Raw genomic sequence first — 20154 nt, forward strand, 5'->3', positions numbered from 1 at the left:
ACTCATGGAAATCCTCCTGGCACTTAACAGCGTACGCTACATTACTCCGTTTGCGTCAGGGGACCCGATCTTTGGGGTGGACCAGTTTTTGGTGCAGAGTGTTTTAGGGTTTAAAAACTATGGAGACGCTGCGTTTAGAAAAAATGCGCCTCAACTGTCCCGATACTCCTGTCACATGAGGGATCACTAAGGGTTTTTGCTTAGGCAGCGGTTGTCCTTCTCTCCTGGATCAGCTGGAGAGATCCAGGGATTTGGAATTTATTTACCTGGATGATTGACCATGCATCAAGACATTGTGCATATGATAAACTACTCTGTATTTGTTTTTAATAAATTACAGCCAAAATTAATTTTATCTCACAATAAAAAGGCAATAAGCCTACGCTTTAAATACACTTAAGTACAGGGTGAGTATTGTTTTGCTGGTAATCAAATCCTATTGAGCTTGAACAGGGCTGGTTATGTAAGGGGTATTACATCTTTCAATATTTTACAGCAAAAAACAAACAGGAAGTCAGAGCAGGCAACCGTGAAACAGGTAACAGACCGAAGGTTTGGAGTGAGAACTGATTATTCTGGCAGGACATTTTGGTCCACAAAGATGACATTTTATTGAACCTTGTGTTGCTTTTTCACAGCTTTTGTATTGCTAAAATGTTACTGTTCGCTTATCACTCAGGCAGGCTGATTGATCAGAATCAGATTTGACCTTTAACATCACAACGTATGTTCAGAAAACACACGGTGCAGGGTACAGCCAAATTTTGAACCAGAGAAAGCCTTTTAAGCCTTTATGGTTCAAAGTTTCTGCCTAAAACACAAACCACATTATATTTACTATTTAAGCTCAAGAGATTCATCATTTCTGTTCTCTTAAAGATTGCTTCACTGTCAGAGTGGGCTGTTAAACGGTCACAGGAGGGGACTATAACGTACACAGCTTGTTTAGTGTTGCAAATAGTGCTGCTAACTTGCTTTGTTAATTGAGTTGATCATTTTCTAAAGTGTTGGGGTGAAAATGGACTCCTTATGTCACCTGATAGGATGTTAAATTAAACATAAAACAGACGCTTAAATAAAAAAATGAATCTGGTATCAAATTCTCTCACATGTAATTCTAATCCTGAGACTTAAAACTAATTTTCCCAGCAAAATCCACAAACTGTACAGATTGAATAAAGATTTGCTTGTGCTACCAAAAACATTAAAAAAAACAAAACAGTAACTAACACATGTTCACATTTAGAAAAAATGTTTATTCACATGGATGTTAAGTTACATCACGCAGCATCAGTGGTATCCACGAGCAATAATTAAACCAAATTGGGATGCATACAAAAAAAAAAAAGGAACAAAAAGTGCTCAGTAAGCAATAACATGTGGCTGATATCTTAATATACAAACAAGGACACAGGAGTGAAACTAAACTATAAACAGTGGTGTTTACAGAGAAACTGAGAATCATCACTATTCTCAAAAGTGGCCCATGGTGCAGTGCGGTTTCTTAACACGTATCCCCATAGTTTGGTATAGCTGAAGCACGTACACCCAAAGTGTGAAAACGACCAACACATAATACTGAGAATGTGCCTCAGCTTTGTCCATACAAAAAGTCACTGATTAGTTTTCCCGACCAACAAACGGATAAAACGTCTTCCAAATGAGAAATAATCATTTTCTGTCGATCTTACACAGAAAAATGCAAACGTGAGGGCAAAGCTTAAAGAAACAAAAAACAAAAACCATCACTTAACTGTTCCTGCTCAATAACCAATAAAGTCCAGGCCACACCAACAACAACAAAAAAAAAGAAAAAATAGAAATAGCACAAGGACTTAAAGCGCAGGAACAAGTAGGATAACTGCTTTAAAGTGCTTATGACGACACAAAAATACAAAAAGGCCTCTAAAAGAAGGCAAAAACTTCAACCTCAAAATCACCACAAACAAAAATCAGTCTGAGAGGTCATTGTCTTTTGAATACTGTAAAGGTGAAGGGGTAAACTGCTGCACAAAACTTTTCTGCAGGAGGCCGCAGCTCTTAAAGTCCTCCTCTGAGAAGGGGAGGTTCTTTAACAGTCTGTTTTCAAGCTCCTCTATATACGCATAGCTCAGCAAAGCCAGTGGGCTGGATGAAGCACAGGAATCATTATCAGGGCTGTTCTGAAATAATGTCACGCTGTCGTTCTGATCAATCCCGCAGTGCTGACTCATGGTATTCTCAATTGGCAATGTGTGGTTGTTCTCACACTCACTGTGCTGGTTATTGATTATTTTGGCACTTGTTTCTAAAGACAACGTTGTGGTCACACTGGGCTGCAAGCAGGCATTGGTGTTTGCCAGAATCTCCACTGGAGAGAAGCGGCTCGGTGCAATTTCGCTCAGTGGCGTTGACCCTTCCCTCGCTCTTTCTTCTCTGACTGTCTGGACGATGTTGAGGTTCCACACATCTCCAGCCCCTCTTCCATTTCTGCTGGGGGTGAGCTCTTTGCTCAGGTCCAGGAGAATACAGTCAGAGTCCTTTTCACTACTTTCTGTTTCTGTCTCTTCCCCAGATCCATCCTGCTCCACACACTCTGCCTCCCAGGCTTCTTCACATGACTTCCCAGATCCCCTTACAGGAGACTCAAATACCACTCCTTTAGGAACAAGAGGATGGAAGTGTTTGCGGCGAAGGCTAGTGTATGCTGATGAGCAGAGTTGCCTCTCTGGCTCTCTCGACATGTAGTGTCGGACTGACTCTGGTACCAGGATTTCATGCCGTTTTTTGTGAGGGAGTAAGGCAGAAAGACTTCCAGGTACACATTTTCCTACAATGGGTATAAGGCAGGTAGGTTTAAGTGCTGAGACAAAATCCTCCAGCTCTTGGTAGGAGGAGTGATCTGAATAGGGTACTACATGGACATAAGGGTGGAAAGAGATCAGGGGCCTGCTGGTGGGCAAGATGGCCAAAGTTGGTTGTTCTTTGTTCCACTGGTGCAAAGCAGAGGCACAAATCTCTGACTGGTCCACAGCTCTGATACGGCCGGCCCCTGGCTCAGTAGTGAAGACATCAGGCAGCTCCAGAGCTTTAAGGGTCTCCATTCTCTCAAAGCTCACCTCAATCCAGGTTTTAAATTCCATCGCCAGCTCCAATAGCAGGGACTCTTTACCTAAGGAATAAAGGCCTGCAAGATGGAATAACAAGAAAACTTTAGACCTGCAATAACTGACCTTTTTTTAGCTACTGAGAATCAGCAGGAACAAGCTGTGAACACAGGAATGACAAATCATCACCTTCTAAGCTGAGGGTGTGAATTAATAGCTTTGAAAGTGAGACAATGTTTATCAGAAATCTGAGGAAGAGCTTTGTGTTCAAAATATCGCACAGCTACAAAAAACAAATAAATAAAATTCTTCGTTTCAGTCCCAACATTGATACTGATATTGCTGTTTTTGTTAATTTTACATGTACGTTAATCTTGTTAATACGACGTTAACACCACAACTGCATTAACGCGGCGAATCCCCGTTAGAGAGTCAACACGGTTCGGCCCCGGCGAGGGCTGCACGTGTGTTAACTCTCTAACGGGGATTTGCCGCGTTAATGCGGTTGTGGTGTTAACGTCGTATTAACAAGATTAACGCTGACAGCACTAATTCCTATTAATCTTTGTCAGCATATACACCCAATAAAAAAAATACAAAAAAAGCCATTCATGCACAGTCACAATACCGTAACTGACAGGGCTGCAGCAAGCTGTTTAAACTGACCTATGATAACATTGTGGCTGGGGTGGCTGCGAATAATCTCCTTAATCTGTTGAGTGGCTCGCTGTCTTGATGGCAGGGTACGGTTGGGGTCACAGTTAGTGTTGTCCAGGTACAGCACATCTATAGTGGCGTAGGTCCTTAAGCATGGCTCACGCAGCATTGAAGGAGTGTATCTAAAGTCGCCTGAAATAAATCGGCGCGGAATGTTAATTTACGTGATACCAAAAACTTGAGAAATTAAATCCAACAGGACACAACTTGAGAAATTGCATTTTTCTATGTCTGAGAAGCTTCAGAGAAACAGACCAGTGTATAGAATGGAGCCAAAGTAGCCTTCGAATAGAAACATGACAGCCCCTGGACAGTGGTTGGCATCTATCAGTGTCACCGTGAGCCTCTCCTTGCCAATATCATCCAGTGGGAGTAGGTATGGCTCACCCACTTCTAAAGGATGGATCCACTGTTCTTTCACCTAAGCAGACATGGAAACATTCAGAGGAAAACCAAGAAACATCAAAACCTTATAAAAGACTTTGGTGCAATAGAATATCTGCTACTCCAGATTACGGTCAGATTTAGTCTGAAACACGTTTAAGGCTGATAAAAGATCAAAGTTTGGAAACTATAGAAATAACACACCACTGTTATTGTATATTTTGTATAGGGTTGACATGTTGTGCACTCAGATCAGACATGCTTGTGTTTATAACCTGGCAGTATTGAATGTTTATGTGAGTTACTGTTGCCTCCTATGAGTGTGAAACAGTCTGGCCAGTCTCCTCTGACATCAGCAAGGCATTTTTGCCCAGAGAACTGCCGCTCACTTAATGTTTTCTATAGCTGTCCACTGCAGGGTTGAGGGTTTGACACTTCATCTGTCAAAGTGTCCTTGGTACAGAACATCTGCCATTTTACCCGCTGCTTCTGTTTCTGTGTCGGGCTCTACTGTAGCCAAACACATTTGTTACCGTTCTTTGTGTTCCAGATATTTCATGACCAAAACTCCAGCTTCTTGGCTATAGAAAATCATGTAGCTGGATAATCATTAATTATACCTGTGCTGTACCTCCGGTGTGTTTGGCCCAGGTGTAGCCAATAGTTCTAACGAGCTCTAATTCAATAATTAAACGTTGTAGATTCCGTGCAGCACTGCTTCTACACTCAAACATGCATTTGTTTCTTGATTTTTAATGACTACACCCTCGCTTACCTGCAGCTTGAGTTTCAACAAAGTGGCGGTTGTAGGTGAGCAGTAGATGGGGCGATTGCTCCACGTGGACGTCAAACCTGTCGTGTGGTCGCTGTGCATGTGGGACAGAAAAAACAGCCGGGTACCCGGACACTTCCGCACATGCCAGAAGTCCACGGCCAGCGGCGTGTGGGGAATGACTTTCCCGTTTGCGGGCATTGTTATTGCCACCGCTTGAGGTCATCCAGCTGTGTGGTCAGTCGATAGATGTCACGAGTTTTTCGGCTGTGGCCAGCTGTTAGAGACTAATTAAAGTAATAGTTGGGAGTTTGACGGACAGTTAAGGTTGTCACAGAGCAAACTGCGTATTAAAATGTCAGCAGAAACACAACAGCGTGTTGACATAAACAAAAAAACAAAACCCTTCACTGGCTTCTGGCTAACGGAATCGCTAAATACAAATTTAACACTCGTTACTAAAGGCTACATACTTTTTTTTCGTATTGACCTCTGATTTTAGGTTCAGAAAATCTTCAGCCCAACCTTGAGCACCTTAAACAGCTGGCCGGTCGTTACATTTTCACAGTTGTGGTGCTAACAGCAGCTGATCAGCCCCGCCATTTCTGTTTTCAATTTAACGCTCAACGCCTCCTTTTCCTTCTTCTTCTTTGTTTTCTTTATTGTAGCGGTCATGCTGCTTATCTACAATACTGCCACCAAAAGGCGGCACTCGGCTGGATCCATATAAAAAAGACTAGAACCCCCCCCCAGCAATAGCAGTCACCTCAATATGCTTTATGATGTAAGGCAAACACTAAAAACCTCATCGAATGGTCCCCTCAGAGCAGCACTTGGCGACAGTGGAAAGGAAAAATAATGAAATTCCTTTTTATAGGAAGAAACCAAGGATGTAGCAAATCAATTTCAACAATATCCATTTTTAAAACTGTATTTGTAAATCCCTAAAAAATATATATTCAATACAGGAGGCTACCAGAAATACACAAAGTAAGTAAACTGTTGTAGTATCCACAAGATGGCGCCAATAGAGCGGAAACAGTCGCTTCATGGCAACTTTGCAGAGCATTTATTGTGTTTCTCATATTTTACGAGATTATAAATTGATAGAGAAGAGCGCTTGATTATTTCCTAAATATATTAAAGCTTTAAACAATTCTAGCGGGGAAAAAAAGGAAAAAAAAGAGAGAGATATACTGAAGACTTTGGTGTTTGGATGATGGATTGATTCCCCTCTGAAACCTTCGAGACTTACTTACTGTATCTAATATATGACTATATATATGTAACACTCATAAAAAGCATCATCCCAATATGCATTATTTGTTATATACATTGAGAAGGGGGTACTACTAAATGGGGTCATTGCTATGGTGATGATAGGAATCCACTGTAGCGCCCCACCCCCCGCACCTCTCCACCCTTTTCCTTTGCACGCTGTTCACTTTTCAGGATAATACCTGGGACTGCTGCGCATTCCTCTCTTATCACGCGGCATGAGTTCTCTTTCCATACAGGAGCGCATTAATCACATGCTGCTTTACAGTTAATTATATCGCCCCCAAATGCATACCGGCGCACGCATGCGCCCACTCTGCAAGGATTCAGTGGAACCCCTGTTACTATTCACTTCACATCTTTGTGATGGTTCCACAGCGGGAAACTGTAACTAATAAAGATTTTGTCCCTGATGTGCAATAGATGTGTTTATTTTGGGGGTAATGCTGCTCTACGTTCACACCTCCAGCTGCAGTGTTAAAACAGTGTCGAGAGACAAGTAAAATATTGATAACAGGACAAATATTTCTCATAGATATTCTAAGTATAATTATGCAGCTGTGCATAAATAAACAGTAACGCACTTCATTATTATTTAGTATATTCTTTCTCAATCAGCAACGCACATAATTAAATTCCTTAAATAACGCTAGAACCGCGCATGCACAAAACCACCGTGCCTTGTTGTGATTCTTCAAATATTATAGGAATGTCAGTGCAGGGAAAAGATTAAAATCAGCAGCTGTTTACATGTATCAAGCCAAAGGTTGCTGAGGTCAGCAGGAGCTGTCTTTCCTGTCATGGTGTTCTGCAAGAAGAAGAAAAAAACAAACAAACAAAAAAAAACAAAAGTGCTGTCAGACAGTACCAGTGATGCTTCATAAGCAGATGGCTGCACAGTCTGCGATCTGCCACTGCTGTTTTTAAAAGGAATGCTTTATATCTAACACATTCTCTTGCACTAATTTCAGTGTGAAAATGTCCCCATATCCTTTATTCCTCTCTAGCAAATGCTACTTAGGAAAATGTTACTTAAATTAATAGAGATAAAAAGATGTAAACCAATGTGATGTTTTTTGGCAATGACAACGATGATTAAATGAGATTCGGTGGTCCCATAAAAGTTTTTCTCTTAATTCTCTAGTTTTTTTTCCTAAATATATAACCATCCCCACAGGAATAAAGACCAGTGTGATCTATTTTTATTACCCCCATTCATCTGAGTCAACAAATTTGTACAGTCAGACTCAGTGGCGATGGCGGCTTATGTCTCTTTCCCTTCTGGGATGATGCAGTGGTGCTGCACACACACTCTCCCTGCTGCAGAGATATTTACAGACATGTGTGATGAGCTAAAAATGTCCCTCGGGGGCTAAGAACAAGTTGCAGGCTAGAAGAAGCTGGTGAGGACACATATCCTCATTTTGGCAGCCTCTCTCACTTATTCCATCTGTCTTTCTCTGTTTATCTCTCACCTTCTCCCTCCTCCAGTCTCTGCGCTCTTTGTTTCATTTTCTCTGCTTCAGCCTCTGCCATTCCTTCATCCTCAATGGGGTTTCAAGGGTCACACCTTTTATGCTCTTATTGTGTTATAAAAACAGTGTCATGATACCACAGTACAGTAGCATGATTGCTGTCTAGTCCTCTTTACCCTGTGTGTTGAGCACTACCTTCTTATCCACACTGCTGTATAACACCTATAGAGGTGGAGAAGCTGCACCACAAAAGCACGATTGTTTCTCCCCTCATGTGAATTGATAAGTTCAGTTTATTGGACAGGAGTGAGCTGAGAGGTGTGGCATGTAGTCAGCATGGTGGAAATCACCCACGGACCAGCTAAGGGTGCAGTTTTAGGGCCGCATAATGCACAGCCATGATTCGTAGCTTACTGTCATTGCAATGCTGCATACAGAGAGAAAAATGACTCTAATTTTCATCCCAGAGAGCTCCAAGTGTTTTAAAATTTCTTTTTATATGATGCAGGGATATGAAAAAATCCTCAGCAGTGAGGATTAATATAGGTAACATGCAAGCTGCAGGGCTGAAAACCCTCATTAATTGTCTATCAGGAGAAGCTGGGACATGGTCAATATGTCAGCCATACTAGCATTTAATCAAAACAGCATTTTTTTTCCCCTGAAAAGGGAACAAACAGATACGGGGGCCAAAGAAAGAATAAGAATACGAGCCGTTTGAAAAATGCACAAGAAACATGCTGTAACGCCAACGTGCTTTTAGACAGATTTTATTGTGCACAGCCCCCACATGCACCCGACTAAATACTTGAGAGCGGTTTAAGATGGTGGTGAGATGAGTCAAGCATTGTTTACTACACTGACACTGCAGTTCCTTCTTTGTGCTGTACTGAATTTGTGTAATGTTGCGTGTAATAGGCTATTTCTCCTTACTACCAGCACATCAAGTGTTCACGCACTGAGCAATAAGCAAAATATTGAATGTTAAAATGAGAGTTTAAAGATTTGGCACAATTTCTGCAGAAGCAGACAGGTTTGTTTGATAGAGAGATCCTCTTGTTGTCCCACAGGAAGACTAACACTGACAACTGACTGTCAGCTCCTCAAAAATACACTGCCAACAAACACATAATTTTTCTCCACAGGATGAAGACGAGTGTGATCATTCAGGAATCTGATTTATATACATAGCATGTAACATGTTCCGCATGACTGGCTTGCTGCTGAGATGACAGATTTTCAATTGCTTCCAAGTCAGCGCTGTTGACTCTCTACTATTATGCCTCTCATGTAAATTGGGACAAGATTTCATAGATTTCCTGTTTAGGTTAAATTGTCCTGTGGATATCAAGAAAAAAAGGGATTTTCTTTTTGGAAGCTCTTTTCCTTCCTGCGTTGGAGAACTATTATTGTAGGTAATTTACTGAAATGGCTTATGCATCAAATGATGGGTGTGAAGCAGATTGGCAGTAAAAGCATAATTTACTCGCAAGGGAAAAAACAATCGTACACAAGCACAAGAAACCGGATTTAAAGTGAGCAGCTTCAGAGAAAGGTGAGTTCAGAGACCATCATTTTGAATTAGTTTAATGGACATGAATGTAACTTTACTTTTATTCTTCACAGATGTCTCAGCTCTAAAGATGGGCTTTTCTTTGCCAGTGGTGCCCTGCACACCAAACCATAATAAAAGACATGATAAATAATTGATCAAAAAGGCCCCAAAGAAACTTCAATCACAGGGCTGCCATATACTTTAGTGAATCAATGTGCAAGACAAATGGTGCGTTTGCTCGTGATTTAGCAAAGTACTTCCCATGTGCATAATGCATGTATGGCACAGTATAGCACAGAAAGGGCTGAATTTACTGTTCATCCAGCACTGAGCAATGTTTGCAGTAATTCTGTCCAATGGGAATAGACAGAAGAAGTACTCTGTTGTGATTGTTGTGTTTGTGCCTGCAGAACTGGGGTGTTTTGTTGGTTATTTGCTTAGAGAAACTTCAGAGGAACTGGCACTGAGCAGCTGCAGAAAATGGGGTTAACCTTGTTTATACCTATTACTACAGTCAGGCTGGTAAAGCATGCAAACGTCAGAACAATACTTTACCCTGCTGGTAATGAGGCACCAGAGCGTGCACGCGCATACACGCGCATACACACACACACACACACACACACACACACACACACACACACACACACACACACACACACACACACACACACACAAAATCACAGTGGGCCTGAAGCTCAGTCAAGTGTGTTAAGTTGATGTGAGTATCCCTGTGACAGGAGCTTAGTATACAGTTTACTGAGAGAGGAAAAACACCAGGTTGGTAAAAATCCAGGAGCCAGTGTTTCAGTCTATAAGGCTGTGAGTAACTACTCCTCATTACCTGTCACATTATATCCACTAATTGACGAAACAACCAGTCTAGTAGATAGCCCCATGCACTTTGCAACTACAGATTGATTTGCAGTAAATGAAATAGTTGCAGTACTCTCATGGGACAATCAGAAGACAATCAATACACTGAGTCTGCAATATCAATTTGCTGTATAAAAGCAGGGACACCATCATTTTCATTGCTCATAAAATCCATAAAAATGCATTTTACGGAAAGAATCAACTGTAAAGTCATGTGAAGCTTCATTTTTCACAAGGCCTATCAGGCTCTAGAGACTCATAGCCCCGTATCCATCCTGCCACAAAAACGATGAGCTTGACCTTTGTCTGCAATCGCTTAAATGCAGAGTCAGTAAATTTCAAATATGAGATCAGAACCACTTATTTTGATAGCAGTTTAAGTCTTTTGTCCCCCAGTGGATTAGGCAGCTGAGGGAGTTTGCACAGGAAGACAGAAAAAGAGAACTGGGGGCTTGGTGTGCTGTGTCTCAGCGAGGCGTTCGATTTGAAAATCAAAATTAAATTGCAAACTCAAGCTATAAATGTTTTATCAGTTGTCACCACATTAATGCCACAGTTTATTTTGGCTTAGTGGATAAAAGGATGTTTTTTCAGTGATATGAAATTAATGAGGAAAAACTAAAACGATGGCAGATTTTTCAGCACAAAAAGAAAAAAAAGACAGAATCATTCCTTTAGTTTACCTTAGCTGGCTTTCTGGCTAACCCACTTCTGTTATGCTCTTGTTATCATTTAGAAAATTGTGGATTTGCACAGAGCAACAGAAAATGGTCGATATTACTTATGCGGCTCCAGTTGGGCTGACATAAAAGAAACTTTTGTGGCATATCTCCCGGTCGTTTTATCCCAGGATGCTTCCGTTTGTGCCTTTTTCTTCTCTCTCAGATGCCTTTGTTGTGTTTTCAACAGCAACCTTTTGTTTTTGTTATCAGGCTTCAATTTTCTTCTCAATGTTTTTAGATGGCAGTTCACTTGATATTCTGACATCCCAATATGTAGCACAGTATACTTCATCATGATGGTGGTAACTTTACTTGATAAGATGAAAGCTGTGCTTTTTGTGTGTCAAATATATACAAAAACAGATTGACACAGTTTTATGATGCATAATCATGCGACATACACCTTTTTTTTGTGTGCAAGACATTGGATTATATTCAAATATTGCTTGTGGATAGAATCGGTCAGTCAATCACTTTGATTGCTTGATCATGCACAGCTTCATAAATGCAATGAAAAAATACTCATCTATGTGTACTTCTTGTGCAGTTTTAGTTTTCAATTTGTGCAGTTCTTTCTAAGATGCAGCCAAACTGAAAAGCCGACCAATTATGACTCTGCGAGGTGACCGAGTCCAGAAGATTCCCTGAGAGACGGGGGACCCTGCTAGAAGGATGACCATCAATCAGTTCTTTTATAGACCAGCAACATGTAAGCTATTTGGTGTAATGCTCCTACCATGATGTCTGGCAAAAAACAGGCAACCCTTCTGATAATAATAACAGCACGAGGTTATCAAAGTTCTTTTCATTGCCAGAGACAGAAACACAGATCAAAACTGAGAGATGGGTAAATATAGATGATTCTTCAAGAAAAACTGCTCACACTTCATGCAATATGAGTGTCAGTCAACCAGGTGTCAAAAACAGGAGGGGCTACAGGACACGTTTTTGAGTAACCCAGGCAGTGCCCATATTTAAACGCCAAAGAACATCTGAGAAACCTAAAGTAGGATGTTAACAGCCCCCTTTGCATTCACTTTTCAAAGTCATAGCATGATCTCTTAGACCATAGGTGTCAAACTCTGGCCCGCGGGCCAAATTTGGCCCGCAGCCTAATTACATTTGGCCCGCGAAGCCATACCAAATTACTATTAGAGCTGGCCTACTGGTATTATACAGCTAATATATATATTGTTTAGTATTAAGCTTTGCTTGTTCCATATTCAGTTTTTCAGCAAAACTTGTTTGAGTCCATAAGAAAAGATTCATTCTTATATCTAGAGGAAGATTTTTTTTTTCAATAAATATTAATGTTAGCCCGCGACTTTGTACCAGTTTTGAATTTTGGCCCACTGTGTATTTGAGTTTGACACCCCTGTCTTAGACAATCCAGCTGTGGACTTCTATGAAGTGTTTTAAGGGTCAGAAAACGTTTGTATTTTTTTTCGAGCACTTAATAGTGAATTTTCATCATAAAATCCTTAGTATGGATTTTCAGGATAAAAAAAAAAGTCAAGCCAAATATATAATAATCCAAAGTCTACAAAAACTGAAGGGGAGTGAGAACATGTTTTAACATCGAATTTATTTGCCGGTGATTTTAAAACAGGCAGATGTGAGCACATGGGGGAGAAAAAGCCCAGGTAAACATCCTAGAGTGCTTCCACCTTAGAGAGGCGACAAAATTACAAACGCTCTCTTATCTTCTGCCCATGAACCAACCAGATGCTAATATGTAATTCTTAAGGATGGCCTACTCAGCATCAATTATAGTCACTGCAAAGTAAGGTGAATCTAAGTGCTACGGCGGTAGAGCACTGAGAGAGCTGATACAACAGTTTCAAAGATCATACAAAGAAGTCTTCGTGTGACCTCGGCATATTCAGGGCAGGGAAAATAAATTAGAGTAGACTGCAGATTCCCATGTACCCACTTAATCATAACAGAATTCATCCTGTTAACCTCAACCTACAGAATTACATAATTTATTTTGTATACTGGTAAAAAACATGCTCTGTATGGAGTGGAAATTTTATGTTCAGTCTCCTATGACTCTGGAGAGATGTGGTCATTCAACTCTATGGGCATTTTAAAGCTCTTCTTAGTGGTGCTGTCTCTTGGACCGCACTGCATTGAAAAGTGTTTCCAATTTTAATAAACGTTTACTGGCACTGACCAATGCCACATACCACCGCATTTAATTCTCAGCTGGTGTGCAACGCCCGTCTACTGTTCTGTCCTCCTCATCCATAAACAGGGCTGGACGAAACAATAAAAATGTCTTTAAATGTAATGCAGTTCAACACGACACCACAGAGCCAAATAACTGAGGAGCTGTATTTACTACTTTCAGACAGCAAAACTTGATTATGAGCCGTAAAAGTATTACAGGTCTGTTGCATTGGATTGCAGTAGGCTGTGAATCAAATGAGCTGGTGAGACAGCTTGCCATTCACATGAACTAAAACTACCAATATGAGTCAAACATGAGATAAATTGCTGTTCCCAACATGATTAAGACAACTGCAGACATTCCCTCTGAAGTCTGAATGCCCACGGCTGCAAATCTACGCAGCAGAGTGGTTTACAATAATGAGGCTTAACAGCAAGTCTTCATTTGTCTTCATTGTCTTCAACACTTGTCTGCTTTAACAGACTTCAAAGGTTGAAAGTAATGTTAAATCCACAGAGGCATTGCAACAATGAGCGGTTTGATAGCATGACAGCAGAGAGCATGGGTTAAAAAGAAGCTGAAATCACACACACTCACATTGCATCTTCAGAGCATTTAATCATCAAGATAGGAAACCGGTGTTTTGCAAGACTACGTCAGAGTTTAGAACTGACAAAAGGCATATATGTGAGGGTTACAACCCTATTCAATTTAGAGTTACATAAAAGACACAAACTGTAAGAATAGGATGATTATAAAGATGAAAGAAACATAGAGATAACATCACAAAAGCAGAAAATTTAAAATGTGGAAAAGAAGCAGGAACTGGAAAACAGAAAGCTGCAAGTTATAAAGTCACCAAAATCATCAAAGCAAACAATTAAAAGACGACATACTTTTCAACATATTTTTAAACATTCATGAAATTGTCAAATTAATAAATAGCTTTTAAATGTTTGTTTCATAAACACATCACATGCAGATTTTTGATCAACATTGTAGCTGAAATGGTGCGTTTATTGTTCTGATACACACACGCGCACACACACACACACACACACACACACACACACACACACACACACACACACACACACACACACACACACACACACACAAACTGGCAGTGGTGCCAAAAAGCTGGAATCAACAGAGCAGCACAAAGGACCAAGCACTGACATCAGTGACTATCAGAGGGGCTGCCACAGATGATGCCTCTGAAACCACCAATCTTGACATATACCTAACAGGGTCTGGTTCTCTGCAGGCACCAAAGTCAGAATGGTTCTGCACTACACTCCCATTGGTGGAAAAGAGGCATGAGAGAACAGCAACGCCTTCATAGCAGAACAATAATTCTTTGTGGGTTTGTCATCACAAGTGACCAATTTAAAGCCAAGAAATCACAGGCTCGATTATGAATATGAGTTTTGAAATCAGCGATTACAGCTGTTTATGTTTCCTGGAATCTGGTCAGATGTGGTTGTTACGAAATACTGCTCGTGTCCTTTAATATCTCAGCTCAAGTGCTAGCATCCTGGCTGTCACTAAATGTAATTTTTAGCATCTTTCTCCAAAGACAGAATGTCAGATTTCCATACAGAGGTGGAAAAGGCTTGGATCTGCATTCACCCCTCTCCATTTGCCTTGTCAGCTGATGTTCTAGATAAACACACTGTATCAGTTGTATGGTCCCCTGAGTTTTATCCTGTGTATAGATGGTGCTATATTAATACCTTCAGTAGTTGCTTTTGAGTTTAAGTCTTGCACAGGGCTCCAACTGTTAACAAAAGATGTTTGCTGTTCGCTTGGGACTTCAGCAAAGAGCAGCTAGATTACAGAAATAGCAGGCAGTGCACTCTAAGCTCAGAGTTAACAGAGCATTTGCTCTTGAGTTTTTAAAGCACTATTACCCCCACCAGAGAAGTTATGACAGATTGATTTGCAGCTGCGATTTCGCTCCTGTCAAATATGAACCATTTTCAGAAGTAATCACAGGAGAAGTAAGACATAAAGCTCTATTATTTGCCAGACCATTGTGCCGGTGTCAGTCTAAGAAGATGCTCATTTCAGAGTCAATGGGTTTTTTTGTATTGTAGACACTGATGCAGTGAGACAAGGTCGGGCTATAATAAATATATTTTCAATGCTGTGGAATAAACAGCCAATCTGGAGCCACAGCCAGTGCATCTGTGTTGCTGCATCTATTTCATTGTCAGCAGACAGCACCGTTCTCATTACCATTTTATGAAGCCCAGTTGGCAGAGTGAGTTTGGCAGAGTGCTGCACGACTAAGAACTCTGTTGAAGTGAATTAATTTAAAATGAGATTCAGACACTGGCACAAGATATATTTAGTATCTTCTCAGGCTTGGGCTCTGGGGACCTGATGTCCAGAGCTCCGACAGGAAAAGGCAAAATCTGTGCAGGGACCTGATAACAGCTCAGGATCAAGAAGTTGGATTACTTTCCTCTTATTTTAACACACTTCTCCTGCCCATTAGATTGATTTTAGAAGAACCAAAAGCTCCTAAATTTACACTCAGTTCGTCTAGATATTTAAATTCAGTGTGATTGTGAAGCTAATTTTAAAGGCAGCAGCAGAGTATTTCTTCCCCATTAAAACTAAACTACCTGAACAATTTTCCTCCCAAGCTGTAGCCTTTAATTATCCTGTTCAGTATAGCTGGGAGTCTTTATTATCTGTTGTAACCAGGATGAATTACATCACCGAAACAACTCATGCCAGTGATATTCTTTACAAATCAGCAGCAGCTTTTAGTACACTGAGAGATGTGCTCGGTCATCTGCTGGAAACGATAAGCCGACTAAACAGGGAGGGAAAAGCCAAGGGGAAAAAATTACAGCATGAAAACTCAGCACTTTTAAAAAGCTGTTAGCCTTATCTCCATGTTATTGACTGTTGGTGCATTGTTTGAAATTTCTCTGAGTCACTTATCGTGCGGACAGGCAGAATCTGACAGCTGTGTGAAAACATGAGTCATAAGCTTTTCAGGAAGAGATCATTCAGACTGAAGGAAACATTTTCAAATGTGCCCTGATAACCTTTTTGTCAAGTGTGCAGATGTAGAGCAGAAATCCCACAGGTCTTCACCCTCTTAACCTGTTTCAGTCAAATTGATCCTCATTGTATCTCTAATGGTTAACTGAAAGGCATTAGGAACGGGAGAGCAGCACGCAGATCCAAGAGGATACAATACGAAGCTCCCCAACTCCCATAACAGCCCTCCCAACATTTGATTCATTATAGAGGACTTGTGCAATTAATGTCACAAAAAGAGCACCCATGAGGACTGTATCCATCCATCCATCTTCATCCGCTTTATCCGTGGCCGGGTCGCGGGGGCAGCAGCCTAAGCAGAGAAGCCCAGACCTCCCTCTCCCCAGCCACCTCCTCCAGCTTATCCGGGGGAACACCAAGGCGTTCCCAGGCCAGCCGAGAGATATAATCTCTCCAGCGTGTCCTGGGTCTGCCCCGGGGCCTCCTCCTGGTAGGACATGCCCGGAACACCAACCCCAGGAGGCGCCCAGGAGGAATCCTTGTCAGATGCTCGAACCACCTCAGCTGGCTCCTTTCGATGTGGAGCAGCAGCGGCTCTACTCTGAGCCCCTCCCAGATGGCCAAACCTCTCACCCTATCTCTAAGGGAGAGGCCAGCCACCCTTTGGAGGAAGCTCATTTCCGCCGCTTGTATCTCATTCTTTCGGTCACTACCCACAGCTCGTGGCCATAGGTGAGGGTAGGGATGTAGATCGACCGGTAAATTGAGAGCTTCACTTTTACACTCAGCTCCCTCTTCACCACGACGGACCGGTGCAGCATCCGCATCACCGCAGCCGCCACACCAATCCGTCTGTCGATCTCCGGCTCCCTTCTCCCATCACTCGCGAACAAGACCCCGAGATACTTGAACTCCTCCACTTGGGGCAGGAACTCATCCCCGACCCGGAGTGGGCACTCCACCCTTTTCTGGCTGAGAACCATGGCCTCAGATTTGGAGGTGCTGATCCTCATTCCCGCTGCTTCACACTCGGCTGCAAACCGTTCCAGTGCGAGCTGGAGGCCATCACCCGATGAAGCCAACAGAACCACATCATCCGCGAAAAGCAGAGATGAGATTCTGAGGCCACCGAAGTGAAAGCCCTCCGCCACTTGGCTGCGCCTAGAAATCCTGTCCATAAAAATTATGAACAGAATCGGTGACAAAGGGCAGCCCTGGCGGAGCCCATCACCCACCGGGAACAAGTCCAACTTATTGCCGGCAATGCGAACCAAGCTCTTGCAACGGTTGTATAGGGATCGAATGGCCCGTAGCAATGGGCCAGACACCCCATACTCCCGCAGCACCTCCCACAGGACACCCCGAGGGACACGGTCAAATGCCTTCTCCAAGTCCACAAAACACATGTAGACTGGTTGGGCAAACTCCCATGCACCCTCAAGTATCCTTGAGAGGATAAAGAGCTGGTCCAGTGTTCCGTGACCAGGACGAAAACCGCATTGTTCCTCCTGTATCCGAGGTTTGACTAGCAGACGAACTCTCCTTTCCAGCACCCTGGCATAGACTTTCCCAGGGAGGCTGAGGAGTGTGATCCCCCTGTAGTTGGAACACACCCTCCGGTCCCCCTTCTTAAAGATGGGGACCACCACCCCGGTCTGCCAGTCCAGGGGTACTGCCCCTGATCTCCACGCAACATTGTAGAGGCGTGTCAACCAGGACAGCCCTACAACGTCCAGAGCCTTCAGGAACTCGGGGCGGACCTCATCAACACCAGGGGCTCTGCCACCAAGGAGTTGTTTAACTGCCTCAGTGACCTCGCCTCTGGAAATTGGTGGGTCATTCCCCTCATCCCCAGACTTTGCTTCCTCCTCGGAAGATGTGTCAGTGGGATTAAGGAAGTCCTCGAAGTATTCCTTCCACCGCCTGACAATTTTCTCAGTCGAAGTCAGCAGCGCTCCGCCAGCACTATACACAGTGCAGGTAGAGCACCGCTTTCCCCTCCTGAGACGCCTGACGGTTTGCCAGAATCTCTTCAAGGCAGTCGGAAAGTCTTTTTCCATGGCCTCTCCGAACTCCTCCCACACCCGAGTTTTTGCTTCAGCCACTGCCCAAGCCGCATTCCGCTTGGCCTGTCGATACCTGTCGGCTGCCTCCGGAGTCCCACAGGCTAACCAAGCCCGATAGGACTCCTTCTTCAGCCTGGTGGCTCCCTTCACCTCTGGTGTCCACCATTTGGTTCGGGGATTACCACCACGGCAGGCACCAACCACTTTGCGGCCACAGCTCAATGCAGCAGCTTCGGCAATGGAGACGCTGGACATGGTCCATTCGGACTCAATGTCCCAAGTCTCCCTCGGACTGCTGTTGAAGCTCTGTCGGAGGTGTGCGTTGAAGATCTCGTGGACTGGGGCCTCTGCTAGACGTTCCCAGCACACCCTCACTACGCGTTTAGGTGCACCAGGTCTGTCCAGCGTCCTCCCCCGCCACCTGATCCAACTCACCACCAGGTGGTGTTCAGTTGACAGCTCAGCCCCTCTCTTTACCCGAGTGTCCAGAACATATGGTCGCAGGTCTGGTGATACGATTACACGTGCACTTATGGACACTCTTATGGCCAAACTGTGATTTGCACAGTAGTCCAATAACAAAACACCACTCAGGTTCAGAGCAGGGAGGCCGTTCCTCCCAATCACGCCCCTCCAGGTCTCGCTGTCATTACCCACGTGAGCATTGAAGTCTCCCAGCAGGACAACAGAGTCTCCAGGTGGAGCACCTTCCAGCACCCCACCCAGGAACTCTAAGAAGGCTGGGTACTCTGAACTGCCACTCGGCGCATAAGCGCAGATGACAGTCAGGGCCCGTTCCCCGACCCTAAGGCGCAGGGAACAAACCCTCTCGTCCACCGGTAAAAAACCCCAACGTACCGGTACCCAGCCCGCCGCCTCTCACCAGGGGCAACTCCAGACTGAGAGAGAGTCCAACCCCTCTCCAGGAGACTGGTTCCAGAGCCCAAGCCATGCTTAGAGGTGAGCCCGACTATATCTAGCCAGTACCTCTCAACCTCACGCACTAACTTAGGCTCCTTCCCCACCAGAGAGGTGAAATTCCATGTCCCAATTGCCAGTCTTGGCAGCCGGGGATCAGTCCGCCAGGGCCTCCGCTCCTGGCCGCCGCCCGGCACACAATGCACCCGACCCCTATGGCGCCTCCTGCGGGTGGTGGGCCTGCGGGAGGATGTGCCCATGTCCCCTTTTTGGGCTGTGCCCGGCCGGGCCCCATGGACTAAGGCCCGGCCACCAGACGCTCGCCCTCGGGCACCCTCCCCGGGCCTGGCTCCAGGGCGGGGCCCCGGTAACGCTATCCCGGGCAGGGTAAACTGTTCCCTCGATGTTTTCTTCATAAGGGTCTGGGAGGACTATAGTCTTTTCATATAGCTGCATTTGCCTCGTGAGTCAGAGCTTTACTACTAATGTCTCTTCTTCTTGTCTATTATAATGTGATTTCACCCTGACACATTCACTAAGGCGTGGGCCAGAGCTTGAAGGCACACTCCAGGCCCGTTAACCTTGAATATCTCTTTTGTTTTTGATGTGTCAGATTCTCAGACTGAAGAGAGGCTGACCTGCCAGCTATTGATTGCAGGAATGAGAGATGCAATCCAATATTCGATATCCGCCTACCGTCATATCAGGCTGCCATGTTGACTATTTTGAGAGCAGCATGAGTGGGCTTTCATTATTTATGAGATCGTGTACATTCTCTCAATGCATGTTAGGTCCATAATTTGTAGGACAACTACACAGTTTTTGTAGTTTTCCCTCTGTACACCAAAACAGTGAATTTTAAATCAAACAATCAAGATGTGATTGACAAAAACATTGTATTAACCTATTAGGAATTACAGAGGTTTTTATACAAGGGCGTCCATTTTCAGTAGTTCAAAATTAACCAGACAAACAAACACATAACTGTAAATATAAGAATTGTTTTTAATACTAGGATGCAAATCATTTATGCTCAATGACTGCCTGAAGTCTAGAACACATAGACATCACTAAATGCTGTGTTTCTTCTCTTGATTTGCTCTGTTAGGCT

General features: G+C 43.4%; 1 protein-coding gene across 1 annotated transcript; it reads right to left on the bottom strand.

Moving 5' to 3' along the window:
• Positions 1–1235: 1235 nt before the first annotated feature.
• Positions 1236–5641, bottom strand: dclre1b (DNA cross-link repair 1B). The gene is made up of 5 exons (XM_084918175.1): positions 5433–5641; positions 4963–5246; positions 4059–4224; positions 3753–3935; positions 1236–3166 (listed from the first exon to the last, which is right to left on the bottom strand). Exons 2-5 carry the CDS (start codon positions 5158–5160, stop codon positions 1953–1955), a joined length of 1761 nt encoding a protein of 586 aa, XP_084774301.1. The 5' UTR covers positions 5161–5246; positions 5433–5641; the 3' UTR covers positions 1236–1952.
• Positions 5642–20154: the final 14513 nt, after the last annotated feature.

The sequence above is a fragment of the Perissodus microlepis genome, chromosome 20, assembly GCF_051167445.1.
Source record: "Perissodus microlepis isolate ML-2025 ecotype Zambia chromosome 20, ASM5116744v1, whole genome shotgun sequence".
NCBI lineage: Eukaryota > Metazoa > Chordata > Actinopteri > Cichliformes > Cichlidae > Perissodus > Perissodus microlepis.